At 38.9% G+C, this 24,643-nt stretch overlaps 1 protein-coding gene across 4 annotated transcripts in view; it reads left to right on the forward strand.

Annotated features, from left to right (window-relative positions):
• The window catches only part of PLS3 (plastin 3), a 93,853-nt gene extending 69,676 nt beyond the window's left edge, over positions 1 to 24,177 (forward strand). For 2 of the 4 annotated variants that reach the window (XM_034950575.3, XM_034950576.3), the window contains exons 4-17: positions 2,748 to 2,877; positions 3,385 to 3,517; positions 7,496 to 7,577; positions 8,377 to 8,542; positions 10,342 to 10,484; positions 13,620 to 13,646; positions 13,918 to 14,013; positions 16,819 to 17,014; positions 18,520 to 18,598; positions 19,574 to 19,688; positions 19,904 to 20,037; positions 21,052 to 21,175; positions 21,395 to 21,519; positions 22,934 to 24,177. In XM_034950575.3, the coding sequence (XP_034806466.1) occupies positions 2,748 to 2,877; positions 3,385 to 3,517; positions 7,496 to 7,577; positions 8,377 to 8,542; positions 10,342 to 10,484; positions 13,620 to 13,646; positions 13,918 to 14,013; positions 16,819 to 17,014; positions 18,520 to 18,598; positions 19,574 to 19,688; positions 19,904 to 20,037; positions 21,052 to 21,175; positions 21,395 to 21,519; positions 22,934 to 23,066 (1,683 nt within the window). In that variant the 3' untranslated portion in view covers positions 23,067 to 24,177. The remainder of the gene's footprint in view (positions 1 to 2,747; positions 2,878 to 3,384; positions 3,518 to 7,495; positions 7,578 to 8,376; positions 8,543 to 10,341; positions 10,485 to 13,619; positions 13,647 to 13,917; positions 14,014 to 16,818; positions 17,015 to 18,519; positions 18,599 to 19,573; positions 19,689 to 19,903; positions 20,038 to 21,051; positions 21,176 to 21,394; positions 21,520 to 22,933) is intronic. The other 2 variants (XM_003805411.5, XM_003805412.6) reach the window with 1 other exon arrangement.
• Positions 24,178 to 24,643: the final 466 nt, after the last annotated feature.

Here is a 24,643-nt window from a genome sequence, read left to right on the forward strand (position 1 = left end):
CTAATTTTGTGTTTTTAGTAGAGACAGAGTTTCTCCATGTTGGTCAGGCTGGTCTCGAACTCCCGACCTCAAACCATCCGCCCACCTTGGCCTCCCAAAGTGCTGGGATTACAGGCGTGAGCCACCATACCTGGCCCATTTTTACTTTTTTAAAACCAAGGGAATAGAGGAAAATACTATGAAACTAAAAGTTTAAGCTTAGCTGGAATAGTTTATTTGAAACAATTTAGAAAATGAAGGTCAAGTAACTTTTGCAAGACCTTTGAAAATTAACAAACTTAATTACAACTTTGCATTTCATTGCCAAGCATAAGAAGGAGTTTTACTAAAGCTATGTAAGTAATTGCATTAGGATATATAGCAGAGACATTCTATATATATGTATATATATGTTTAATTTATTTTCCTTTTTTTTTTTTCTGAGACAGGATCTTGCTCTGTTGCCCAGGCTGAAGTGCAGTGGCACCATCTTGGCTCACTGCAACCTCCACCTCCCGGGTTCAAGTGATTCTCATGCCTCAGCCTCCCGAGTAGCTGGGGTTACAGGCATGCACCACCACGCCCACCTAATTTTTGTATTTTTAGTAGAGACTGGGTTTCATCAAGTTGGCCAGGCTGGTCTTGAACTCCTCCTGACCTCAAGTGATCCACCCACTTTGGCCTCCCAAAGTGCTGGGATTACAGATGTGAGCCACCGTGCCCAGCCTACTTTTCTAGTTCTAGTTATTAGTTCGAATTCCCAGACGTTCTCTTTTTTAAATATGAATTAATCCTTTTTTCTGTGACATAAACAAATTTGGATTTATTTTTTAGCTGAAATCATGATCATTGAAACAACCTAAGTTTTAGAAGTAAATGATTCTTGAAGCAGAAGCACTTGTAATAAGAAAAATAACTTTACATATCTCATTCTGAAGCTGTAACACTTTTGTCATTGCAGGGACTTGTGGTATGTTAGGCATGAAGAAATGCACACCTTTCAGATTTTAACTTATTAGACAATGAAGTAGAGTTCAGAAAGAAGTAGACTAGTGACTATTGTCTTTTCACAGAGCAGGTGCGTTGTTATCAAAAGGAGAGCTATAGGATCAAAATGCATCACAGTTAAGGCACAGTTGGACTAAAAAATCAGATTGTAAATAAAAATATTTTAATCATTTGAAAACTGCCTGAAGTGTGTGCGTGAGCTCCACACTGTTGATACTTAGTGAAAGTCAGTATAATGGCCATAGAGCAGGAAGGGTGATTTCATTGGTTGTGTTTAGTATTTAGAGTAGTGTGTATGTGTGTGTCTGCATACATATACAAACATAGACACACACAGACATTTATTCTAAAATTCCACCTCCAAAATTACTGGTAAAGCTAGCACAGAATCGCAGCGATGGAAATACTAAGTAAGCTTGATTTTGTAAAATTTAAGTGCTTACTAACTATTCTCTCAAACAAAATTTTATTTGTAAGTCCAAAGAAAGTTAGGATTTAAGAAAGGTAACAGGAAAAGATGACTAAGTAATAGGGCCACTGACAACACATACAGCAACTTTTCTACCAGTTACTAAAAGTCACTTTCTCTAGATGGATTAATTACAAAAAGGTACCCTCCTGGAAAGACGAAATACAACAAGGCACTCCTTTCGGTCTGACACAGTCCTGTGCAAGACACAAGGCTTGGTTAGTATAGCTTGGGCTGGATTTCTGCTTCTGCTCGTGCCTGCTCTGACACATACAACCTGAACTGTTATGTATATTGTAACCCTGTTCTATGAACCGCAGACGTAGGCTGCATCTTCCTGAGATGTGTGTGTGAATACATATCTGTCACGAATGTTAAAGGTCTTTGAATTGCATTTGTTCAGCAACTTTCCCATTAAGTCTTAAGTTTTCTTTCAATGAATCCACTTAAATGGAATTCTAAACGCCATTTAAAGAAAGTTGTATACAGTTTCTACATCTTGCTCCTGTTTTACTGGCTTTGACTAATTTAGCCATGCACTTTGGTGGATCAGGAACACATTTGGAATTAGGTACATTCCAGTACCTCAGAAAAATATAGACAGATAGAATGTCCAATCAGGTAGTTACACAGTACTAGGATGTGAAACTTACTGTGTTATAACTTGCTTTTGTACAATTAGAATGTTCCTTACTGTGAAGAGAAGCTGGACTTCATAAATGCCCCAATAAGACAATCACTGAAAAGCCTCTTTTTGGTGTTTATTCTTGATAGTCATCTATTACTATCAGCTTAACACATTTTTTAACTGCATTATTCTGTAACTTTTGATTTAATGAATTCTTAATGAGCTACCCCATTATACTGTAAAATAGTTTTTTGGTTAAATCATAAAATTTTATCTTTCTTTGCATTAAGAATTTTTATTAAAGTAGGGGGATTCTTCAATGTTTTCTCTCCAGGAAAAGAATAAAGCCTTCCTTGTTTGTAGAAAATTAACAGATTTACCTGTGCCTTTGAACCACATTAGTTTTTGGCTTAAAGTGAGTTCAATGCATGTAGCGCTTAATGTTTTTGACAAGTGTGTGCAATTGACATTCTGGTGCTTCATTTTCAGAAGGGGTATTGTAGTACTTGTTTAGCATTTCAAAAACTCAAGCCCAATTTTTTGTATCTTTTAACATCAGCTATGGAAAAAATGTAAGTGATCGAGATATAAAAGAATATAAATATGCTTATTGTGCATAGTTTGAAATTAATTGTGAATCAACAAAATTACTTTAATTAATAGATTTTTCAAGAGGTAAAAAGTAGTGATATTGCCAAGACCTTCCGCAAAGCAATCAACAGGAAAGAAGGTATTTGTGCTCTGGGTGGAACTTCAGAGTTGTCCAGCGAAGGAACACAGCATTCTTACTCAGGTAATCATTTCATATGCAATAGGTTAACACAATGTGCTAAGTGGGATGGTTGCTGTAATGTCAAGGACGGGCTCTAGAAAAACATTACCTTCTAATTAAGAATACAGTAGAAGTCCTTTGTGACATGTATTTAGGCTTGAGACTAATACTTGTCATAAAGGCATTATAAGTGTTTATTGTATGGCTTTGTTAGCTTGCAAGAGACAGGATACAATCCATGTAATGACAGGCTTTATTACAGTGCATTATACAGTAATATAAATATAATTTTTAAGGAATTTTGTAACTTTTCTGAGGACTGGTTAACGTGTTCTATTCTTTTTCTTAATTTTGTAATTCCTAATAACCACTGTGTTGCATCCAAGTGTCTGGGTTTCCACACAGAATAACCACATGTTTCTGACACATTAACTTTCAGCACTACTGCACAACTATTTTAGGCTTTGGAGTCAAATATTTAACAACTTAGAGTATGAACTAATGTCTTGTTATTTAACATAATTTTAGAGGAAGAAAAATATGCTTTTGTTAACTGGATAAACAAAGCTTTGGAAAATGATCCTGATTGTAGACATGTTATACCAATGAACCCTAACACCGATGACCTGTTCAAAGCTGTTGGTGATGGAATTGTGCTTTGGTAAGATGTTAGCTTGTTTTATATCCAGATATCCAAAAATAGCCTTCCATATAATTGATATATTTGTTTCTGCATGCTTGACAGATTCACCTCAAGAAATAATTAGAATGGAAAATTATCCAGGTTCTGCCTTTTTCATTTAATCTCTAGGTCTGTCCATGCATCTAAAATTCAGCCATAAATCGACAACCTCTTTATAGGGAAGCTCTCAGCCTCCATTTTCTTCTCAACACCAGGCCAGCAGAACATTACAACTTTGTTGAACTTAAGTATGTCAGTGTCTCTTTATTCTAAAGTACCACAGCTTCCAAAAGAAAAAAAGAGGCTACTCTTCAGTTCTCACTCTCCAATGACCTATTTCTAAAAAATGCTTTTGTCACTGCTGCTGCCCCACAGCCAACAGCATCTTGGCAGACATAACACAAGATTATCAACACTGCCAGTCGATGTTCCAATTTATAGAGGCAGTGTCACACAGTGGTTAATAGCATGCTCCATAATCAGTCTGCCTGACTTCTTTCTATTCAGTCCTGCCACTCTGAAGCGGTACAACTGTGATCATAATACTCAACCCCTTTGCATTTCAGTTTCCATCTGTTATGATCTCCACATTATTATACTTATCTCACAAGGCTTTTGTGAGCATTAAGTAAATTACTACATACAAAGTGCTTAGGGTAATGCAACTGACATATTTCAGATGACTATATATATATAAAATATATACGTATATATGTACATATACACATATATAAAATATATGTGTGTATATATATTTACACATATATATTTTATACACATATATACAAAATATATGTATATATACAAAATATATTTGTATATATACATATATTATACATGTGTATATGTATATATGTATAATATATGTATATTATACATGTATATATGTATATATACAAAATATATATGTATAATATATAAAATATATATTATACATATATGTTATATAATATATGTATATATGTATATAAAGTGTATATTATACATATATGTTATATATAATATAACATTTTATATATATATATATATGTTGTGTGTTTGAGATGGAGTTTCGCTCTTGTTGCCCAGGCTGGAGTGCAATGGTGCAATTTTAGCTCACCGCAACCTCCGCCTCTGGGTTCAAGCCATTCTCCTGCCTCAGCCTCCTGAGTAGCTGGGACTACAGGCATGCACCACCACACCCGGCTAAATTTTTTTATTATTATTTCTTTACTTTTAGTAGAGATGGGGTTTCTCCATGTTGGTCAGGCTGGTCTCGAACTCCAGACCTCAGGTGATCTGCCCGCCTCGGCCTCCCAAAGTGCTGGGGTTACAGATGTGAGCCACTGCGCCCGGCTGACAGTATATATTATAGTATACACAATTCTTCTTTTTGCAGTAGGGTCATTTTGGTTGTTTGAAAAGCTGATTTTAAAAATGTAAGATAGGCTGGTCATGGTGGCTCATGCCCAGCCCTTTGGGAGGCTGAGGCAGCAAGATCGCTGAAGACCAGGAGTTAGGTCCAGTCTGGGCAACAAAACGAGACCCTGTCTCTACAAAAAAATTAAAAATTAACCCAACATGGGGTTGCACCCCTTTAGTCCCAGCTACTTGAGAGGCTGAGGCAGGAGGATCACTTGAGCCCAGGAGTACAAGGCGGCAGTGAGCCAGGATTTGCACCACTGAACTCCAGCCTGGGTGACCCTGTCTGTCTAAGAAATAAGAATATATATATATACATTTCCTTTGTGTTCTGTTTACAGGCAGTGAAGAAATAATTTCCCATGTGTGTGTTTTGTTTTTGTTTTTGAGATGGAGCCTTGCTCTGTCGCCCAGGCTGGAGTGCAGTGGCGTGACCTCTGCTCACTGCATCCTCCACCTCCCAGTTTCAAGCAATTCTTATGCCTCAGCCTCCCGAGTAGCTGGGACTACAGGTGCTCACCACCGTACCCAGCTAATTTTTGTATTTTTAGTAGAGACAGGGTTTCACCATGTTGGCTAGGCTGGTCTCGAACTCCTGACCTCAAGTGATCCTCCTGCCTCAGCCTACCAAAGCGCTGGGATTACAGGCATGAGCCACCGTGCCCGGCCTCCCTTGCATTTTAATATAGAGAGAAGACTGCAAGTTTCCCTCTCTGGGGACTCACCCTGCAGAACTCAAAAAATATATAAATTGTAAAAATAATAAGAGATAATCATATTGAACTAAGATTTAAATTTTGCATGGAAAGAAGCATGGCTTTCTTTCTGTAGAATAAAATTTATTAGGGCAGTATTATGAACATCTAATATGTTAGAGCCAGGCATAGTGGCTCGCACCTGTAATCCCAGGTACTTGGAGGCTGAGGTTGGAGGATCCCTTGAGCCCAGGAGTTCGAGGCTGCAGTGATTCGAGCTACGATTTGGGCCTCTGTACTGCAGCCCAGGCGAGAGTTAGACCCTGTCTCTAAAAAATAACAAAATAAAAAATAAAATGTTAAAGTCTAAATCTAGATTTTACCAAATGAGATTTTTCCTAATGAGTCACAGACTATAGCCTACCTAATCTTTCTCTCGCCACTATACTGCCAGCACCAAATATAGTGTCTGGCTCATTGTTGAGGCACTCGGTAAACATTTGGTGAATGAAAGAATCTCATGCTCAACTAATTTTACTGTTTTGTGGAAAAGACTCATTTCCAATGCAGGATTTTATCTGTCTTTAAAATATATTCAATAAAGTTCCACCCCCCACTTTTTTTTTCTTTGAGACAGGGTCTTGCTGTGCAGTGATTCAATCATGGCTCACTGCCGCCATGACCTCTTGGGCTCAATCTCCTCCCACTTCAGTCTCCAAAGTAGCTAGGACTACAAGCATGCGCCACTATGCCTAGCTAATTTTTTTTTTAACTTTTTGCAGAGATGGGGTTTCACCATCTTGCTTAGGCTAGACTTGAACTCTTGAGCTCAAGCAATCTGCCTGCCTTGGCCTCCCAAATTGCTAGGGTTACAGGCGTGAGCCACACTGTACCTGGCCCAAGTTTTGTTTTCAATATCCAAGTTATTTTCTTTCATAAAAGAATGAGAAAAAATTTAAAAAAAAATTGAAAGAGAAAGCATGTTACAATCCTCTGCTCAGAGATACCCAACTACTATGCACATATTTTGGTCTTTTTGGTTTGTTTTTTTTTTTTTAACGGCATCTTGCTGTGTTGTCCAGGATGAAGTGCAGTGGCATGATCTCCGCTCACTTCAACCTCCGCCTCCCAGGTTCAGGCAATTCTCCTGCCTCAGTCTCCCGACTAGCTGGAACTACAGGTGTGTGCCACCACGCTGTGCTAATTTTTGTATTTTTAGTAGAGACGGGGTTTTCCCATGTTGGCCAGGCTGTTTTCCAACTCCTGACCTCAGATGATCCACCTGCCTTGGCCTCCCAAAGTGTGGGATTACAGGCGTGAGCCACCATGCCTGGCCAGGGTTTTATTTATTTATTTATTTATTTTTTCTTTGAGACGGGGTCTTGCTCTGTTGCCCAGGCTGGAGTGGAATGGTGTGATCGTAGCTCACTGTAACTTTGAACTCCTGGGCTCAAGCTATCCTCTTTCCTCAGCCTCCTGGGTAACCTGTACTACAGGCACATGCCACCATGCCCGGCTAATTTTTTTATCGTTTTTGTAGAGACAGGGTCTCACTATATTGCCCAGGCTGGTCTGGAACTCCTGGCCTCAAGCAGTCCTCCTGCCTCAGCCTCCCAAAGTGCTGGGATTATAGACATCAGCCACCACATCAGGCCTTGGCCTTTTTTATTTTTAGTTTTTATTTTCCATATGTGTAGTTTATTATGATCAACATGATAAAAGTCATCTAGCTGCATTTTTTAGAGTACATGAAAGAGATGTTATAGTAAGCTTTAAAATATTTGTAAATATTTACAGCCACTTTATAAAAGGAAATCAGCTCTTTTTTTTTACATCAGCCTTTTTTTTATTTTTGTTTCAGTAAAATGATTAACCTTTCAGTTCCTGATACCATTGATGAAAGAGCAATCAACAAGAAGAAACTTACACCCTTCATCATTCAGGTGTGCATTGTTCTCCCCTCCCTTTAACATGAAATTACTGTTTGAGGACCTGTTCTGCAGACTTCAGCCTCTGCACTCTGTAGGCTCCCAATCAATCCTTGTAAAAACTGTTGAGTGTGGGATTGTTATCCAGATTATACAGACAGAACTGGGACTCAGAAAGGTTTCTGAGCTTGCCTGAGATTAATGTTGGAACTGAGGTTCAAATCCCATTCTAATTTCAAAGCCCCATGTTCTTTTCATTTCATAATGTGTTCAAGCACTGCAGAGATAAGCAGAAGTATATAAGCTCTTAATTAACTGGTGTGCTTAAGAAATGGAGCATTTTTTTTTTTATCAAGTGAATATTAGATTATTAGCAAAATTCCCTCAGAGAAGAGCACCTCTTGGGATGTGGACATTGATAACTTCTAAAACTCTTTTGGGCATATGCAGTACTGTTGGTCTCTCACCCATTTAGGCATTTTTGGAATTATAACACTTTACTCACATGGATATATTTACTGTGGTACTCAGCCTTTTCATTTAGTGCCAGCATACTTCAAAAGGTACCAAATAAAAATACAAAGTTAACTTCTCATGAGATTCTGCAAAAGGCAATAGCAATAAGGCTGAAATTTGTCTTAGCTAAGCTTTCTAACACAAAACTCTGGAATTTGTTTTTTGTGACACATATATGGATGAAATTAATACAGGGTATTAATTTCCTCATTGAATGTTATTTTCAGTGAAGGGAGAAAGTAGACTGCTAAAAAATGGAAAGGTCAAGAAGCAAGTGTGTAATTTGGCTGTCTTGCAGGAAAACTTGAACTTGGCACTGAACTCTGCTTCTGCCATTGGGTGTCATGTTGTGAACATTGGTGCAGAAGATTTGAGGGCTGGGAAACCTCATCTGGTTTTGGGACTGCTTTGGCAGATCATTAAGATCGGTTTGTTCGCTGACATTGAATTAAGCAGGAATGAAGGTAATGGAACACAGTCATTCTGGCAGTTGTTTATTGGTTATTTTTTTCTAGTCATGCAGACTTTCGTGCTCTCACTTAATGGAGGTGATTAAATGGTGGTAACTAGAATGAACATAAGGTAATGCTATAGAGTTATTCAGGAAAATAGCCTAATTACATGACTCTCTTCTTTACTAGTAATTCACATTTGTCTGGCACTTTACAATTCATTTTGCAATAATGACACAAAAGCACAGAGAGCTTAAGGAGCTTTCCTGAAGTCCTCAAACTTGATTATCTATTTTTTTCTGTTCTGCCTACACAACTTCTACCCCGTTACCACCCTCAGCTCCACCATTTTGCACCATCTTCTTTTTTGGAGACAGGGTCTCACTCTGTCACCCAGGCTGGAGTGCAGTGGCACAATCAGCCTGGCTAACATGGTGAAACCCCGTTTCTACTAAAAATACAAAAAATTAGCCGGGCGTGGTGGCACGTGCCTGTAGTCCCAGCTTCTCCGGAGGCTGAGGCAGGAGAATTGCTTGAACCCGGAAGGCAGAGGTTGCAGTGAGCTGAGATTGTGCCATTGCACTCCAGCCTGGGCGAAAGAGTGAGACTCTGTCTCAAAAAAAAAAAAAAAAAAAAAAAGAAAGAAAGAAAAAAAAAGAGAGAAAATGTAAGATTGCAACCGGGTGTGCTGGACCATGCCTGTAATCCCAGCACTTTGGGAGGCCGAGACAGGTGGATCACTTGAGGCCAGGAGTTGGAGACCACCCTGGCTAACATGGCGGAACCCCGTCTCTACAAAAAATAGAAAAGTTACCTGGGCGTGGTGGCATGTGCCTGTAGTCCCAGCTAGTCAGGAGGCTGAGGCAGGAGAATCGCTTGAACCTGGGAGGCAGAGGTTGCAGCGAGCCGTGATCATGGAGGCAGAGGTTGCAGTGAGCCGAGATCACGCCACTGCACTCCAGCCTGGTCAATAGTGCGAGACTCTCTCAAAAGAAAGAAAAGAAAAAGAAAATATAAGGATGAATTATATTCCTGTTAAAATAGGATTGAGCCTTCAAGAGTTAATTGATTAATTTTACTTAAATACAAATACCACCGTGTTTCTAGACTACTTTAATCAAAAGGTTAAGTAAAAGATTCCCAAATTGTAAACATCTTTCCCCCAAATCCCTGACTTTTTTTTTTTTTTTTTTTTTTTTTGAGACGGAGTCTCGCTCTGTTGCCCAGGCTGGAGTGCAGTGGTGCGATCTCAGCTCACTGCAAGCTCCACCTCCCGGGTTCACGCCATTCTCCTGCCTCAGCCTCCCAAGTAGCTGGGACTACAGGTGCCCGCCACCACGCCCGGCTAATTTTTTGTATTTTTAGTAGAGATGGGGTTTCAGCGTGTTAGCCAGGATGGTCTTGATCTCCTGACCTCGTGATCCGCCCGCCTCGGCCTCCCAAAGTGCTGGGATTACAGGCGTGAGCCACTGCACCCAGACCCAAATCCTTGACTTTAGAAGTGTTAAATAAGAACAACTTATACAAACATATGACATAATGTGAAGCTTGCATTAAGCTTAAAGGCCATAACCTCATTTGGTATTTGAAATGTGAAGAATAACAGAGAAAAGAATAAATTGTAGTATTATGTTATTATATCTGTTATATATTTATCTTTTTTAGTAGATTATGAGTATCTTGAAACTAGGAACTACGTCATAGTAGTTTTTGCACCTCTATTACTTAATAGTGTCAAAAGACTGAATGAACTTGGCATGACCATTATTGTGTCATATAATAACTGTGGGATTTTTTTTTTTTTCTTCTAGCCTTGGCTGCTTTACTCCGAGATGGTGAGACTTTGGAGGAACTTATGAAATTGTCTCCAGAAGAGCTTCTGCTTAGATGGGCAAACTTTCATTTGGAAAACTCGGGCTGGCAAAAAATTAACAACTTTAGTGCTGACATCAAGGTAACTGTTGAAAGAATCACAACATTTTGGGGGGATATAATAGCTGGAAGATTTCATCCCAGCTTAACAGAGAGAAAATCCTAACACTGTATCACCAAGCCTTGTTGTCTCTTGGCCTTGAAGGTAGATTTTAGAAGAGTAATAGAGCCAGATAAGGTGCATTAGCACCTATGTTTTATTTTGTGGAAAAAGGTAAAAATATTATGCTAATTTATCATATTATAATGCTAATTTGTTATATCCTGCCTATTGGTAAACATGGAATATTAAAGAATAGGACATGACTATTCTATTCTTAACTGCCTTTCCCAGGCCTCAGTATACCTGTTAGTAAACACACGTAGAAGAGAGAGGAAGGGCCTCACGATTTCCTCTTCACCTTTTTTATTTGGCTTCTCTCCTGTCATTTTATCCTACCTTTAGTTGTGAGTTCCTCGAGGATAGCAATGAGCTCTTATTTATGTATGTGTATCCTACCTCAGCCCCTGCTCCAGGGCCCTCCTACTAAAGCCAACTTAAAACATAGTATGTGGCATATACAAGACCCTCATATTTCTTGCATTGAATTGAATTTTTTTTTCACTCACTGTTTATCATGAGCAGTGGGGGAAAACTAACAATGGAGGAAGACATTTATTACATGTTGCCTTTGGCTTCTCATGCAGAGGGCCAACATTACCATAGCAAACATTGTGTGGAGTTCTCCTTAACTGCCTCAATTCTGTGTGACATCCAGATGTTGGTACACAGGGAATAAACTTAAGGATCTTCATCAGATGTCACTGACCAGCAAGGCTGTGAAAACAATACTATGTGAAGATATGATTTTGTTCAGTGATGAGAGGAAGCAGTGAGTTGCCTGTACTACTGATTTCATCCATGAAAATTAAGAGTAGCCCCAAAATTATAAGACCAACTGACCCTGCCCTCTCTTTTATTTACACAATATGTTTGGCCAGGTTTGTTGTTGTTGCTGTTGTTGTTGTGACAGGGTCTCACTTCGTCACCCAGGCTGGAGTGCAGTGGTGCTAACATGGCTCACTGCAGCCTTTACCTCCCAAGCTCAAGCAATCTTCCCACTTCAGCCTCCCAAGTAGCTGGGACTACAGGTGCACACCACCAAGCCCGATTGATTTTTTTTTTCTTTTTCTGAGATGGAGTCTCCCTCTGTCACTCAGGCTGGAGTGCAGTGGCACTATCTCGGCTCACTGCAACCTCCGCCTCCCAGGTTCAAGAGATTCTTCTGCCTCAGCCTCCTGAGTAGCTGGAATTACAGGCATCCACCACCACGCCTGGTTAATTTTTGTATTTTTAGGAGAGACAGGGTTTCACCATCTTGGTCAGACTGGTCTCAAACTCCTGACCTCGTGATCTGCCCACCTCGGCCTCCCAAAGTGCTGGGATTACAGGCATGAGCCACTGTGCCCGGCCTGATTTTTTTATTATTTGTAGAGATGGGGTCTCACTGTGTTGCCCAGGCTGCACTCAAACTCCTGGGCTCAAGTGATCCTCCCACCTCGGCCTCCTAAAATGCTAGGATTACAGGCGTGAGCCATGGTACCTGGCCAGCCAGGTATATTTTGCTTCATGCACTAGATGCGTTCCTGAAAATCAGCAAGCCAACTGTAAATGGATTTTATGTAGTGGGATATATTTTAAATGTAAAGAGAAAATCTTATTTTTGTAAATGAAGCCTGCTTTGAATTTTTTTATTTTTTATTTTTTAAATTATTTTTTGTTTATTTATTTTTTTTGAGATGGAGTCTCGCTCTGTCGCCCAGGCTGGAGTGCAGTGGCGCCATCTCGGCTCACTGCAAGCTCCACCTCCCAGGTTCACGCCATTCTCCTGCCTCAGCCTCCTGAGTAGCTAGGACTACAGGCACCCGCCACCATGCCTGGCTAATTTTTTTTGTATTTTTAGTAGAGATGGGGTTTCACCGTGTTAGCCAGGATGGTCTCGATCTCCTGACCTCGTGATCTGCCTACCTCGGCCTCCCAAAGTGCTGGGATTACAGGCGTGAGTCACCGCCCCCGGCCATCAATATTTTTAAAAAGGAAATAATTGTTTGGTAATGTGAAAACTAACTTCCAGTTTATCTGTATTCAAGTTCAAATTTTCACCTGTAAAGCCCTTTTCAGGGTAGTAAATACAGATTTTGCTGGGTCTGCTCTTTACTTGTTCTTCTCAAGAGCATAGGTTTAGATTATAAATTGTTTATGTAGCTTTAGCAAGTAATTGGAAGTGACAGCACTTTCACAGTTGTAGTACACTATTCCTTAAGAGGTAAATGCTATGCCCCCAAATGATAGAATCGGAGTTGGCATTTTATGAATTGCTCTGAAATAGCTTTCAATTACCTGATTTTCCCCATTCTTAGAATCATTTATGGCACCAAGTTTCAAACTCACTTGGGTAGCTGGTTTAAAAGGCACCTCTCTGGGCAGCTCCCAGACATTTATATTTGGTAGCTCAGGAATTGGATTCAGTAATTCACATATTGAGTAACTTCCTCAGGGGTTAGTATGCACATAGACTATGAGAAACACTCCTTCATAGCCTGTCTGGACCTTCAAAGCCCAGTAACAGGAAACTATTAATATCGTAGCTGGAAGGTGGTCTTCACATATGGCAGGATTAAGGAATCTTGACTCAAATTCCGGTCCTCTAGCATTCCAAAGATGCAGGAATTTACTTGACACGTGTGTAAAGGTTCTTAATAAGCGTTTGTGCAAGTACAATAGTTTTCAAGCTGTGTTTTGTGGAGTTGTCCACACAACCTGAATTCATGTTGACTGTGAGCCAACCCCATTGTTTTATGTATTGGGATTCTAAGAAAACAACATTCAAGTGATTTAGTCCAGGGGTTTAAAACGAAAAGAGACCTTTGTTTTGTTAAGTACATTCAGATCATAGAGGGTTCAGTGTTATTTTAGCAACTAAAATGTTTACCATTTAATGTTTTTGTCATTTAAATTTACAATTAAATACATCTTTAACATAGCTAATCTCTTCTTCGTAGGTTGTGGTATATGCATTGTGCTTTGTAATGATATAACCTGTTTATTTTCTCTTTCTTCTATGCTTCCTGGATTTCTGCTCTCCTACTTTTTTAAATGCTTGTTTTGTCTGTCAAGCTTATTGACTTCAGTAATTCAGTGAAGGTACAGAACTGGTTATATGTTTATTAGCATTATTGTATTGATGACTTTAATAATTGTGAAGTCATGTCAAAATCCAGTTCATCCATATGCAAGACAGATATAAGGCAGATAGATGGACTTTTCTGGGGAAAACACCTGTTAAATTAAAAGGCAGAGATTTGTGCCATTTATTCTCAAAAAATCCAATGCAAATAGCCTTCCAAACATGGGACAATAGGATACATTCATTCCTTGTAACTGTGATCTGACTGACATTTTCAATTCTTTGTAGGATTCCAAAGCCTATTTCCATCTTCTCAATCAAATCGCACCAAAAGGACAAAAGGAAGGTGAACCACGGATAGATATTAACATGTCAGGTTTCAATGTAAGTATAAGTTCTCTTTTGAATTCTACAATCTTGCAAAATTATTCTTATAAGTACAATAATTTTTATAATCTTATGAAGTAGAGTTGGCAATTTTAAGCATTATTTTAAAATGTATTACTGTACATGTAATTCAGAGGCCAGAAAACTAGCTTTGATTTATTTTGATTGTTAGTGAATTCCATCGTTGTTGTGATATTGATTTATATGGATGGCATAAAATATTCAAAACAAGTATGGGGAAATAAGTAACTAGAAGCTAACCTTTTCCAAGTATTTGGATTACAACCACAGTAATAGATTTAGTGACTATATGAAAACCTTTTCCAAGTATTTGGATTATAACCATAGTAATAGATTTAGTGACTATATATTCATATTCCTGTGTTGAGAGTAATGTGATTATGTTTTACAAACTCCCAATCTATGAAATCTAATTTAGGGAATTACTCTCAGAGACCATGTTCCCTGGTTATGTCACTAATTTGTTTAGTGACATTGGACAAGTTCCTTCTCAAAATTGGATTTCACTTTGTTCATCCATAAAGTAAGGAGTTAGAGTGAACTATTTAGTCCCAAGTTTCTAGGAATCTGTGGTTTTTGTACCCATTAGATATGGAATGCATGCTACTAATTAACAAAATCCACATATCTAGCCTATTATGCCATAGGATGGAGTGGATTACATTGGCTAAACCATTTTTCTTTTCTTTCTTTTTTTTTTTTTTTGAGACAGAGTCTCACTCTGTTGCTGAGGCTGGAGTGCAGTGGCACCGTGTCGGCTCACTGCAACCTCCATCTCCTGGGTTCAAGCAATTCTCCTGCCTCAGCCTCCCGAGTAGCTGCGATTACAGGCGCCCACCACCACGCCCAGCTAGTTTTTATATTTTTAGTAGAGACGGGGTTTCACCATGTTGGCCAGGCTGGTCTTGAACTCCTGACCTCAGGTGATCCACTCGCCTCGGCCTCCCAAAGTGCTGGGATTACAGGTGTGAGCCACCGTGCCCTGCGTGGCTAAACCATTTTTATGCTGCCCTTATCAGAACTGAATTTGTAATTGACTTGTGTGCTTACATTTCTGTCTGTATGTTAAATGCAAAACTCTTCAGCTCAGGTCACTCTTGGTAGGGATGAGGGGCCATCTTGTCCAAGAAGGGAGCTGTCTGGGTTGGCTAGCCATGTGATCTGATACCAGGGTAAATGGCATCAGTATGCTAACCGATTCTGATACACCCCTTCTCTAGTCAATCCTTTCCAATTGATCTTAAAACACTCTTTTGTCTCTTCCCTCTTCAGAATCCGACAAGGATTCTTCTGTTGACTCTAGAATTCAGTCTGAAATGTTCTGCTTGGCACTCACCCTACAAATCTTGCTCTAAAATCTAGCCAGTGTTACTTCCCCAAAAGTCTGTGTTCCCCACCCCAACCTTCCTTCCCACCACCACCCAGGTGCCTTTGCTCATGCAGTTCTCGTGGTTTTCAGTGTCCTTCATCTTTTTCAGCTTTACACCTGCTTTAGGGTCTTTTTTTTTTTTTTTTAAGAGACGAGGTTTCGCCATGTTGGCCAGGCTGGTTTCGAACTCCTGGGCTCAAGCAATCCTTCTGCCTCGGCCTCCCAAAGTGCTGGGATTACAGGCGTGAGCCACCACGTCCAACCAAGGCCTAATTTTAACTCTGAACAGTTTTACCTGTTTTTCATTTCAATTTAACTTTTTTCTCTTCGTCTTTGTAATGGAAAAAATCCCTTCCTTTCGTCCTTTTTTAATCCTTCAGTTCCCTGAGATTAATCCTTGGTCTTGCCTTCCACCATTCTCCCTACGCTCAAAAGAAATCAGTGGAAATAGATTCTCTGCTTCTCTTCAATTCAAGCAACAGTTCACAAGCATTTCCCTTGGGATTTGAGCATGAAATGAATGAAGGTGTCTGTCTTCTCCCTCAGCCAGGGAAGCCGACTTCCACAGCTCAGCACAACTTCCTCTCTCTCTAGCTCGCTCTCCAGCAGTGCCCTCCTTTCTAGTTCCTTCTGCTGCATAACACAGCCCCAGAAGTTCCAGGGTTCCAAGGAGTCCACTCTGTCATGAAGCTCATTGACTTAATGCACAGTATGCAGAAGCTTCAGTGAAGTTCAGCTGAGAGCCGATAGAAAAGAGGAGAAACTCCAAAGCAGAAAGTAGTAAATCAGCAAAATAAAATAAAATAAGCCAGGTTGAAGAGAATGAACCCACAATTTACAGAAAATGAACACCATTTTCTAAAGGAGACTTAAGTAGGACTACAGTTAATACCCTTTCACATTTAATAATTAATTGAGATTCATTGTAGATAAAGTACATTTGAAAAAAAATTTTAACATAATTCTACTGAAAGTATCTGAATATTTAACTTGAGGTGGCTTAAAAGGAGAATTGAAGCTGTTTTCCTATTGAGAAGGAAAAAAGGAAAAGTGGAACCAGAGAAAGTGAAGATGGTGAATGTATATTTTTCTCTACAGATTTTCAAACAAAATCTGGGAGTTTCCCCCAACCTTTTACGTAACTTCTTTCTTAATGCAATTTAGTTAAATGTACTCAGTAGTTTGCTATGTGATCTGGCGCCATCTAGTGTATATTACAGGTACTGCATCTCCAAGAGGGCCAACCTTTTTTTTTTTTTTTTTTTTTTTTTTTGCATTCAAAACAATTTTATAATAAGTACCATATGTTAGCTAAAAGAAAGTAGAACTGTATACCCAGACTATGACTGTGGGGAAATTTTCTATATTTTTAGTGTGGCCTTTGACAAAGTCTTCCGATTTTGTTTCAACAGGAAACAGATGATTTGAAGAGAGCTGAGAGTATGCTTCAACAAGCAGATAAATTAGGTTGCAGACAGTTTGTTACCCCTGCTGATGTTGTCAGTGGAAACCCCAAACTCAATTTAGCTTTCGTGGCTAACCTGTTTAATAAATACCCAGCACTAACTAAGCCAGAGAACCAGGATATTGACTGGACTCTATTAGAAGGTAACTAAAAACCTCAATTTCGAATGTGTGGGACTATAGAGTAGAAATACATAGGCCACAATGATTTTACAATCTAGACTTAATAAGTTTTTTTATATCTACAAGAAGTAGATGGCAGATGCTGAGTAAAAACTGGCAGGAAAGTACGATACAAGTGAACTTTTAAAGTAAAGTAGTCGAGGCCGGGCACGGTGGCTCACAGCTGTAATCCCAGCACTTTGGGAGGCCGACATGGGCGGATCACCTGAGGTCAGTAGTTTGAGACCAGCCTGACGAACATGGTGAAACCCCGTCTCTACCAAAAATTAAAAAATTAGCTGGGGCGTGGTGGCACATGCCTGTAATCCCAGCTACTCGGGAGGCTGAGGCAGGAGAATCACTTGAACCTGGGAGACGGAGGTTACAGTGAGCTGAGATCGCGCTATTGCACTCCAGCCTGGGCAACCGAGTAAGACTCCAACTCAAAAAATAAATAAAAAAAATAAAAAGTAGTCGAGTCGCTTAATGTAAAGCCACTTAGTAAATCAGTATTTAGTTTTAATATTTAGGGTTAGACCACTTTTTAATCCTCTCATCAGGAAAAAGTGCACATATGCATTCAGTTTGACCTGTAAATTTAGTATATATTTATGTTTCATTCATCCACAGTCAATGTAACTGGAACTAACCCCAACTGCTTTCACCTTTACCTCCTCAAAAAACAAATGATAATATATACCAATTTTTTTTTAAGTTTTGGAAAGGCAGAGTTTACCTTTTCCAGATTATATATGTGTGAAGCGTAGTCTATAAAAATTAATAAATGCAGCCAGGCGCGGTGGCTCATGACTGTAATCCCAGCACTTTGGGAGGCCAAGGTGGCCAGATCACCTAAGGTCAGGAGTTCGAGACCAGCCTGGCTAACATGGTGAAACCCCGTTTCCACTAAAAATACAAAAAATTAGGCAGGCATTGTGGTGCGCACCTGTAATCCCAGATACTCGGGAGGCTGAAGCAGGAGAATCCCTTGAACCTGGGAGGCAGAGGTTGTAGTGAGCTGAGATCGTGCCATTGCACTCCAGCTTAGGCAACAAGAGCAAACCTCCATCTCAAAAATAAATAAATAAATAAATAAATAATGCAAATAGTAATTCATTGAGTGTCCACTGATATTTCTATAAAACCAGTAACTTAACTGATAACATCAGTTACTTTGAGGGATGCAGATTCGAGGAAATATTGGAGAAAGATTTGAGAAGGAGACTATAAAAAGTTCATAAACCTCTAAATTGCTTAACTGGTTAGAATAAGGTTGTATTCTTTAATTTTAAAATAAATTCAAATTTTAAAAATAAGCCTGTACCTAGAGAGAATGTATGTACTTAGAAGAATGCTTGGAAACTCGTATTATCGAAAACTTCTAGATCTGAACAGAGAGATAAAATAATCAAATATGTGTATTGGCACTATATGCACATACATAAAGTGTTTAATGAATCAGTAAATTTTGTGAATATTCTTAACAGGAGAAACTCGTGAAGAAAGAACCTTCCGTAACTGGATGAACTCTCTTGGTGTCAATCCCCACGTAAACCATCTCTATGCGTAAGCCTTCCTACTGCTATTGTAAACAGTTACAAATGTCATGAATGGATGTTAAATAATGACAGCTCTAAAGATTTTCTAGATATTAATTTGTAGCTATTATTTATATTGGAAAATGTCAAGTGGTGATTTCCATCATCATTTTCCAAATACACAAAAGCTTTAAGTATTCCTTTACATGATTGTTAACCGTAAGTGATAGAATATATAAATGTCTTTATAGTACCCTAGGGAGCAAATACTTTATATTTTGAAACAGCTGTTTGGGAGGTTGAGGTGGGGGGATTGCTTGAGCCCAGGAGTTTGAGGCTTCAGTGAGCTATGGTTGTGCCACTGTACTCCAGCTTGGGCAACAAAGTGAGATCCTATCTCTAAGAGGGAAAAAAAAAGAAAGGTAAAAAAGAAAGAAACAGAGACCAGGGAATCCTTTAAGTAGACCATCCACAACAACTCAGGGACTTTGGTTCATTGTTCTCTCAGCCTGGAACGTTCTTTGCTCGCATATAGTGGCTCGTATCCTTACTGTATTCCAGTCACTGATTCAAAGATTTCCTGACTACCACCTGCTACTCTCTAACCCCTAACCCTAGTTCCTTTTTTTCTTAATAGCACTTACATACACCCCAAAAATTGTTTGTTTATTGTCAACAAAACAAACAATACCCCCGTATTGTTTGTTTATCCATGTACTTGTTTATTGTCTATCTCTCTGACTCTAATGCAAGGACAGGGATTTTTGTCCTGTGGGCCCAGCCTCTAGAACAGTGCCTTGCTTACAGTAAGCTCTCAATAAATACTTATAAATGAATGGGATGGTCTTAGCTCTGTTTTCAGCACAGATTGATAGAAAATATGAGTCTTGGGTATTATTTATGGTTTTATATATCTTGTTTGACAATGTAGTGTTACTGTTTTTAAGGAAAGTCAAGTCCCAGCTTCCTGAAAACACTGATTACATTATTTTTAAATCATTAGTGACCTGCAAGATGCCCTGGTAATCTTACAGTTATATGAACGAATTAAAGTTCCTGTTGACTGGAGTAAGGTTAATAAACCTCCATACCCAAAACTGGGAGCCAACATGAAAAAGGTAGATAATTAAGTTGCTGTATATCTTTGTTAGAGTATTTTTATTCTCGATTCATTTCTTTTGTTTCTAAAACTCTTGACGCTGAGCTTCTTGAGGACAAAACTGTGTCTTATTTGTTTTTGTGTGCTGATACCTAGCATTATACAAGACACACACACACGTATGCAGATTAAACAAATGGAAGTCTTTAACCATTTACTCTTGTGCCTTTGCAGCTAGAAAACTGCAACTATGCTGTTGAATTAGGGAAGCATCCTGCTAAATTCTCCCTGGTTGGCATTGGAGGGCAAGACCTGAATGATGGGAACCAAACCCTGACTTTAGCTTTAGTCTGGCAGCTGATGAGAAGGTATAGTACACAATTTTAGCTGTTTAGTCTTTACTATCATACAGGTCTGTGATTTAGTCCTTACTGTGTTTAATAAGTGGACATGTCGATAACTACACTTTTGAAATATGTTATATTTACACTCCGAAATGAGTTTAATTAATGAATATATGTTGGATGTTAAGTGGGAGATGCTTCCTTGCAAGTTAGGCAGCAGAACTATGGTTAGTCCCTTTTTTAAAAAATAGGAAGCCTGACACACAGATTTCGGCCTCGTTTAGTGTCAGTGAATTAAAAAATTGTCAGAACAAAATTATGAACATCTTCATGCTCATTTGAAAATAAAGATCTCTCTCTGTAATGCTGATGAAGATCACTATAATGCTGAAAAGCATTCATTATGACTGGGCACCAGCCAAAGCACAGCTTATTTTATGCCATTACCGCTATTGGAATAGTACAAAATGTGCCTACAGTGGGCTGTTGGACCTGCTCATTAAAGCACTGTCAATCTGCTCCTCTCTCACCACTACAAAGAGTAGATCAGTAGCAAGCCACTACTGCTTGAAATATTTTTTTCACATAGCGTGAATCTCTTTCCATGACATCTTTAGTCCTTGAAATTTAAGGAATATAGGGGCCAGGAGTGGTGGCTCACGCCTGTAATACCAGCACTTTGGGAGGCCAAGGAGGGTGGATCACGAGGTCAGGAGATCAAGACCATCCTGGCTACACGGTGAAACCCTGTCCCTACTAAAAATATAAAAAATTAGCTGGGCGTGGTGGTGGGCACCTGTAGTCCCAGCTACTCAGGAAGCTGAGGCAGGAGAATGGTGTGAACCCGGGAGGCGGAGCTTGCAGTGAGCAGGAGATTGCGCCACTGCACTCCAGCCTGGGCGACAGAGCGAGACTCCGTCTCAAAAAAAAGAAGAAAAATTTAAGAAATATAAAAAGTGGAAGATAAAGCATCTTTCTGATGTTTGCATTTTTCCTCATAAAGTAGATGGTGACGTTTTCTTCTGCTGCTTCTCTTAGATATACCCTCAATGTCCTGGAAGATCTTGGAGATGGTCAGAAAGCCAATGACGACATCATTGTGAACTGGGTGAACAGAACGTTGAGTGAAGCTGGGAAATCAACTTCCATTCAGAGTTTTAAGGTCAGAATCCATATTTGACTATTAAATATTATGTTTGCTGGATAACATCTATCATTTGGGAAGGCAACTTTTGGCTTCTTTGTGAGTGAGAATTAGTGTTGGGCTAATGGCACAATTCTTTACGAATTCACTGGGCTTTGTTTTTGGCACTTGATATAAGTAAGCACATGTTAATTTGTATGTATCAAAATTCTCAGATTTGTTCTCCTTTCACACTAGGACAAGACGATCAGCTCCAGTTTGGCAGTTGTGGATTTAATTGATGCCATCCAGCCAGGCTGTATAAACTATGACCTTGTGAAGAGTGGCAATCTAACAGAAGATGACAAACACAATAATGCCAAGTAAGGGAGACTGCTAATAGTATGAAAAGAACGCAGCTTTGTAGCTGGACAGATCTGAATTCTACTTCAGGTTCTGCCATTTAAGAGTGGTGTCACCTTGGGAGAAACCTCTTGGAGCCTCAGATTCCTCATCAATAAACTGGGGGCAATAATACTTACCTTAGATTTTATAAAGATTAAATTTTTAAAAATTATAAGAGCCTAGCCTTGTGCTTGGCCTACTAGGTGCTTAGTCGGTTGTTGCTTCAGTGGATTACAGAAATAATGTAGCATGTATTTTAATGCAAATCAGGTAAAACTTTACAATAAGGAAAATAAGAGCTTAGGGTGTTCATCTGTCTGTCTTATTCTTTTTTTAAAAAACGCATTATCCACTTATGTCTCTTTTACTATGCATAGATCATTCTTACTACATTTATTGAATTTATCTTCGTCAGTTCCCATATTAACAGAATGCTTGCTAGCCCTCCACAGAAGACTATGCCTTGAAAGTTTCTTGCATTTCAACAATATTCAGAAGGTCTTTTCCACCAGCCTATTTTCTTCTTCACCAAAGACCTAGAGTGTGACCTGGCTTCATGGGTGACCCATGAAAACCTTACTAGTTAGACATTGAAAATCCATCCACAGTCCTGCATTACCGAACAGCTAAGAAGCATTCTTGCAAAACTTTGGAGTTAGGCACATTATTTCTTTTTTCCTTGAAAAATATTTCTAGCAGATATGACAAAGGTCTAATATCCACAATATATCAAGAACTCTTGAAATCTCTTTTTCTAGAAACTCGATGATTTAATTATCTTTAAAGATTCTGGTTCCAACACACCTAGAAATACTTCACGGATTAGTTGAGATGTGTTCCTGAAAATTTCCCTACCTGGACATCTCAGTTCTTCTGTCCCTTCGTCTACCTTTTCTAGTTTTTGGTCCAGCCACTCTGTCCACGTACCATGTAGACTGTCTCCCCTCTCATGAATACTTGGAAGTATTCATTGCATCTGCCTAACAACTTGGGTTTTGCATCTAGCATGATTTTCCACCTCATATCTCTAAGATGACTTGAGTGTGTGTTATTATGTGTGCAATGAGAATATTAACATGGATTGTATAGACAGCCTAGGTAATTATATATATAAAGTTGGTGCTTCAAGCTTAATTCTCACCTCACATTGGAGAAAAAGAGTGAATAAATATTATTAGCCCCAAATAATAGAGCTTAAAAACCTACTGTAACTTCAAAGTGAAATCAAAACCCAAATCAAAAGAAAACAAAAAGCAAAAGTGTTCTAATTGGAACTATCAATATGGAATTTTTGCATCCCAGCATAATAATTATATATGAGGAAATAGATGTCTTACGTGGTGTCCTTAACTGACAAGAATTTCATCCTGATTTTGTTTCCCCCTAAAATAGGTATGCAGTGTCAATGGCTAGAAGAATCGGAGCCAGAGTGTATGCTCTCCCTGAAGACCTTGTGGAAGTAAAGCCCAAGATGGTCATGACTGTGTTTGCATGTTTGATGGGCAGGGGAATGAAGAGAGTGTAAAATAACCAATCTGAATAAAACAGCCATGCTCCCAGGTGCATGATTCGCAGGTCAGCTATTTCCAGGTGAAGTGCTTATGGCTTAAGGAACTCTTGGCCATTCAAAGGACTTTTCATTTTGATTAACAGGACTAGCTCATCATGAGAGCCCTCAGGGGAAAGGGTTTAAGAAAAACAACTCCTCTTTCCCATAGTCAGAGTTGAATTTGTCAGGCACGCCTGAAATGTGCTCATAGCCAAAACATTTTACTCTCTCCTCCTAGAATGCTGCCCTTGACATTTCCCATTGCTGTATGTTATTTCTTGCTCTGTTATCTTTTGCCCTCTTAGAATGTCCCTCTCTTGGGACTCGCTTAGATGATGGGATATGAATATTATTAGACAGTAATTTTGCTTTCCATCCAGTATGCTAGTTCTTATTCGAGAACTATGGTCAGAGCGTATTTGGATATGAGTATCCTTTGCTTATCTTTGTAGTACTGAAAATTTGCCGAAGTAACTGGCTGTGCAGAATGTAATAGAAGCTTTTCTTATTCTTTTATTCTTAAGATCAGTATCTTTTTACAGTATTCTTTCTACATGATCCTTTTTTGTACATTTAAGAATATTTTGATTACATTAAACAAGACTGCTGATTTTGCTACTTTTTTTAAGGGGTCTTCAAGTAAGTAAAACATACATCGTAGCTAGAAGAAAAATGTACCTTAAATTTGCATCTTCCCTCTCATACCCAAGCTGTAAACAATTGAAATCTTTTGTCTTAAATCACTTGGTTCAATACATGCTTATTTGTTTTAAAACCTGTATCATCAAACTCTCTCTCTAAATTTAAAATGCTGTTGAATATGATACTTTTGAGGAGAGAGTGTGCTCAGAACTTAGACGGGATTTGGTAGGCCAAGTATGCTAAGTGTACAATATATTTTTTAATTTTACACCTAAAACAAAGAAATGTGGTCACTAAAAATAAAAGTATATATGTAGGAATTAATGTACTCTTGCTTTGTCAAGCTGTTTGCTATAGTTTCCAAGGTATTATGTTACTCTAACTCTGAAAAGTGATGTAATCTGGTAGCAATGTAGTAGTTCAAATAAAGGCATTTACATAATAATTAGTCTGTTCTTCATGCTTTTGTCTCTTAGGAAGTATGCCAATGTTTGTCAGGATTTTTTTCTTTTCGTTTTTCTGATGTATTCTGTAAAATGGTGTTTGTTAAATTTGAGTTTTGGGAGCTGAATTAGAGGTACTGAATTAAGGACAGTACAAATGAAGTAAAAGGGTTTTCTCCAATTTACCAAAATTTCTTTATCCAGTTCCTGCTTTTTTCTTTCTTTTCCACCTCCCTCAGTCTGTTCAATGTTTTATGACATACATATCCTGAAACAGTGGGGATCTGAACAGTCACAGAGGAGAAATGGTTCATAGTAGATCTTCTCAATCTCATCTATATATGACATTTTTGGCTGGATAACTGTTGGGGTGGGGAGAAGGGGCTACCCTGTGCATTGTAGGAGGTTTAGCAGTATTACCGGCCTCTACCCACTAGATGTCAGCACATGCCCGGTGGTGTTGACCAA

This window comes from Pan paniscus, chromosome X, assembly GCF_029289425.2.
Source record: "Pan paniscus chromosome X, NHGRI_mPanPan1-v2.0_pri, whole genome shotgun sequence".
In the NCBI taxonomy this organism is placed as follows: Eukaryota; Metazoa; Chordata; class Mammalia; order Primates; family Hominidae; genus Pan; species Pan paniscus.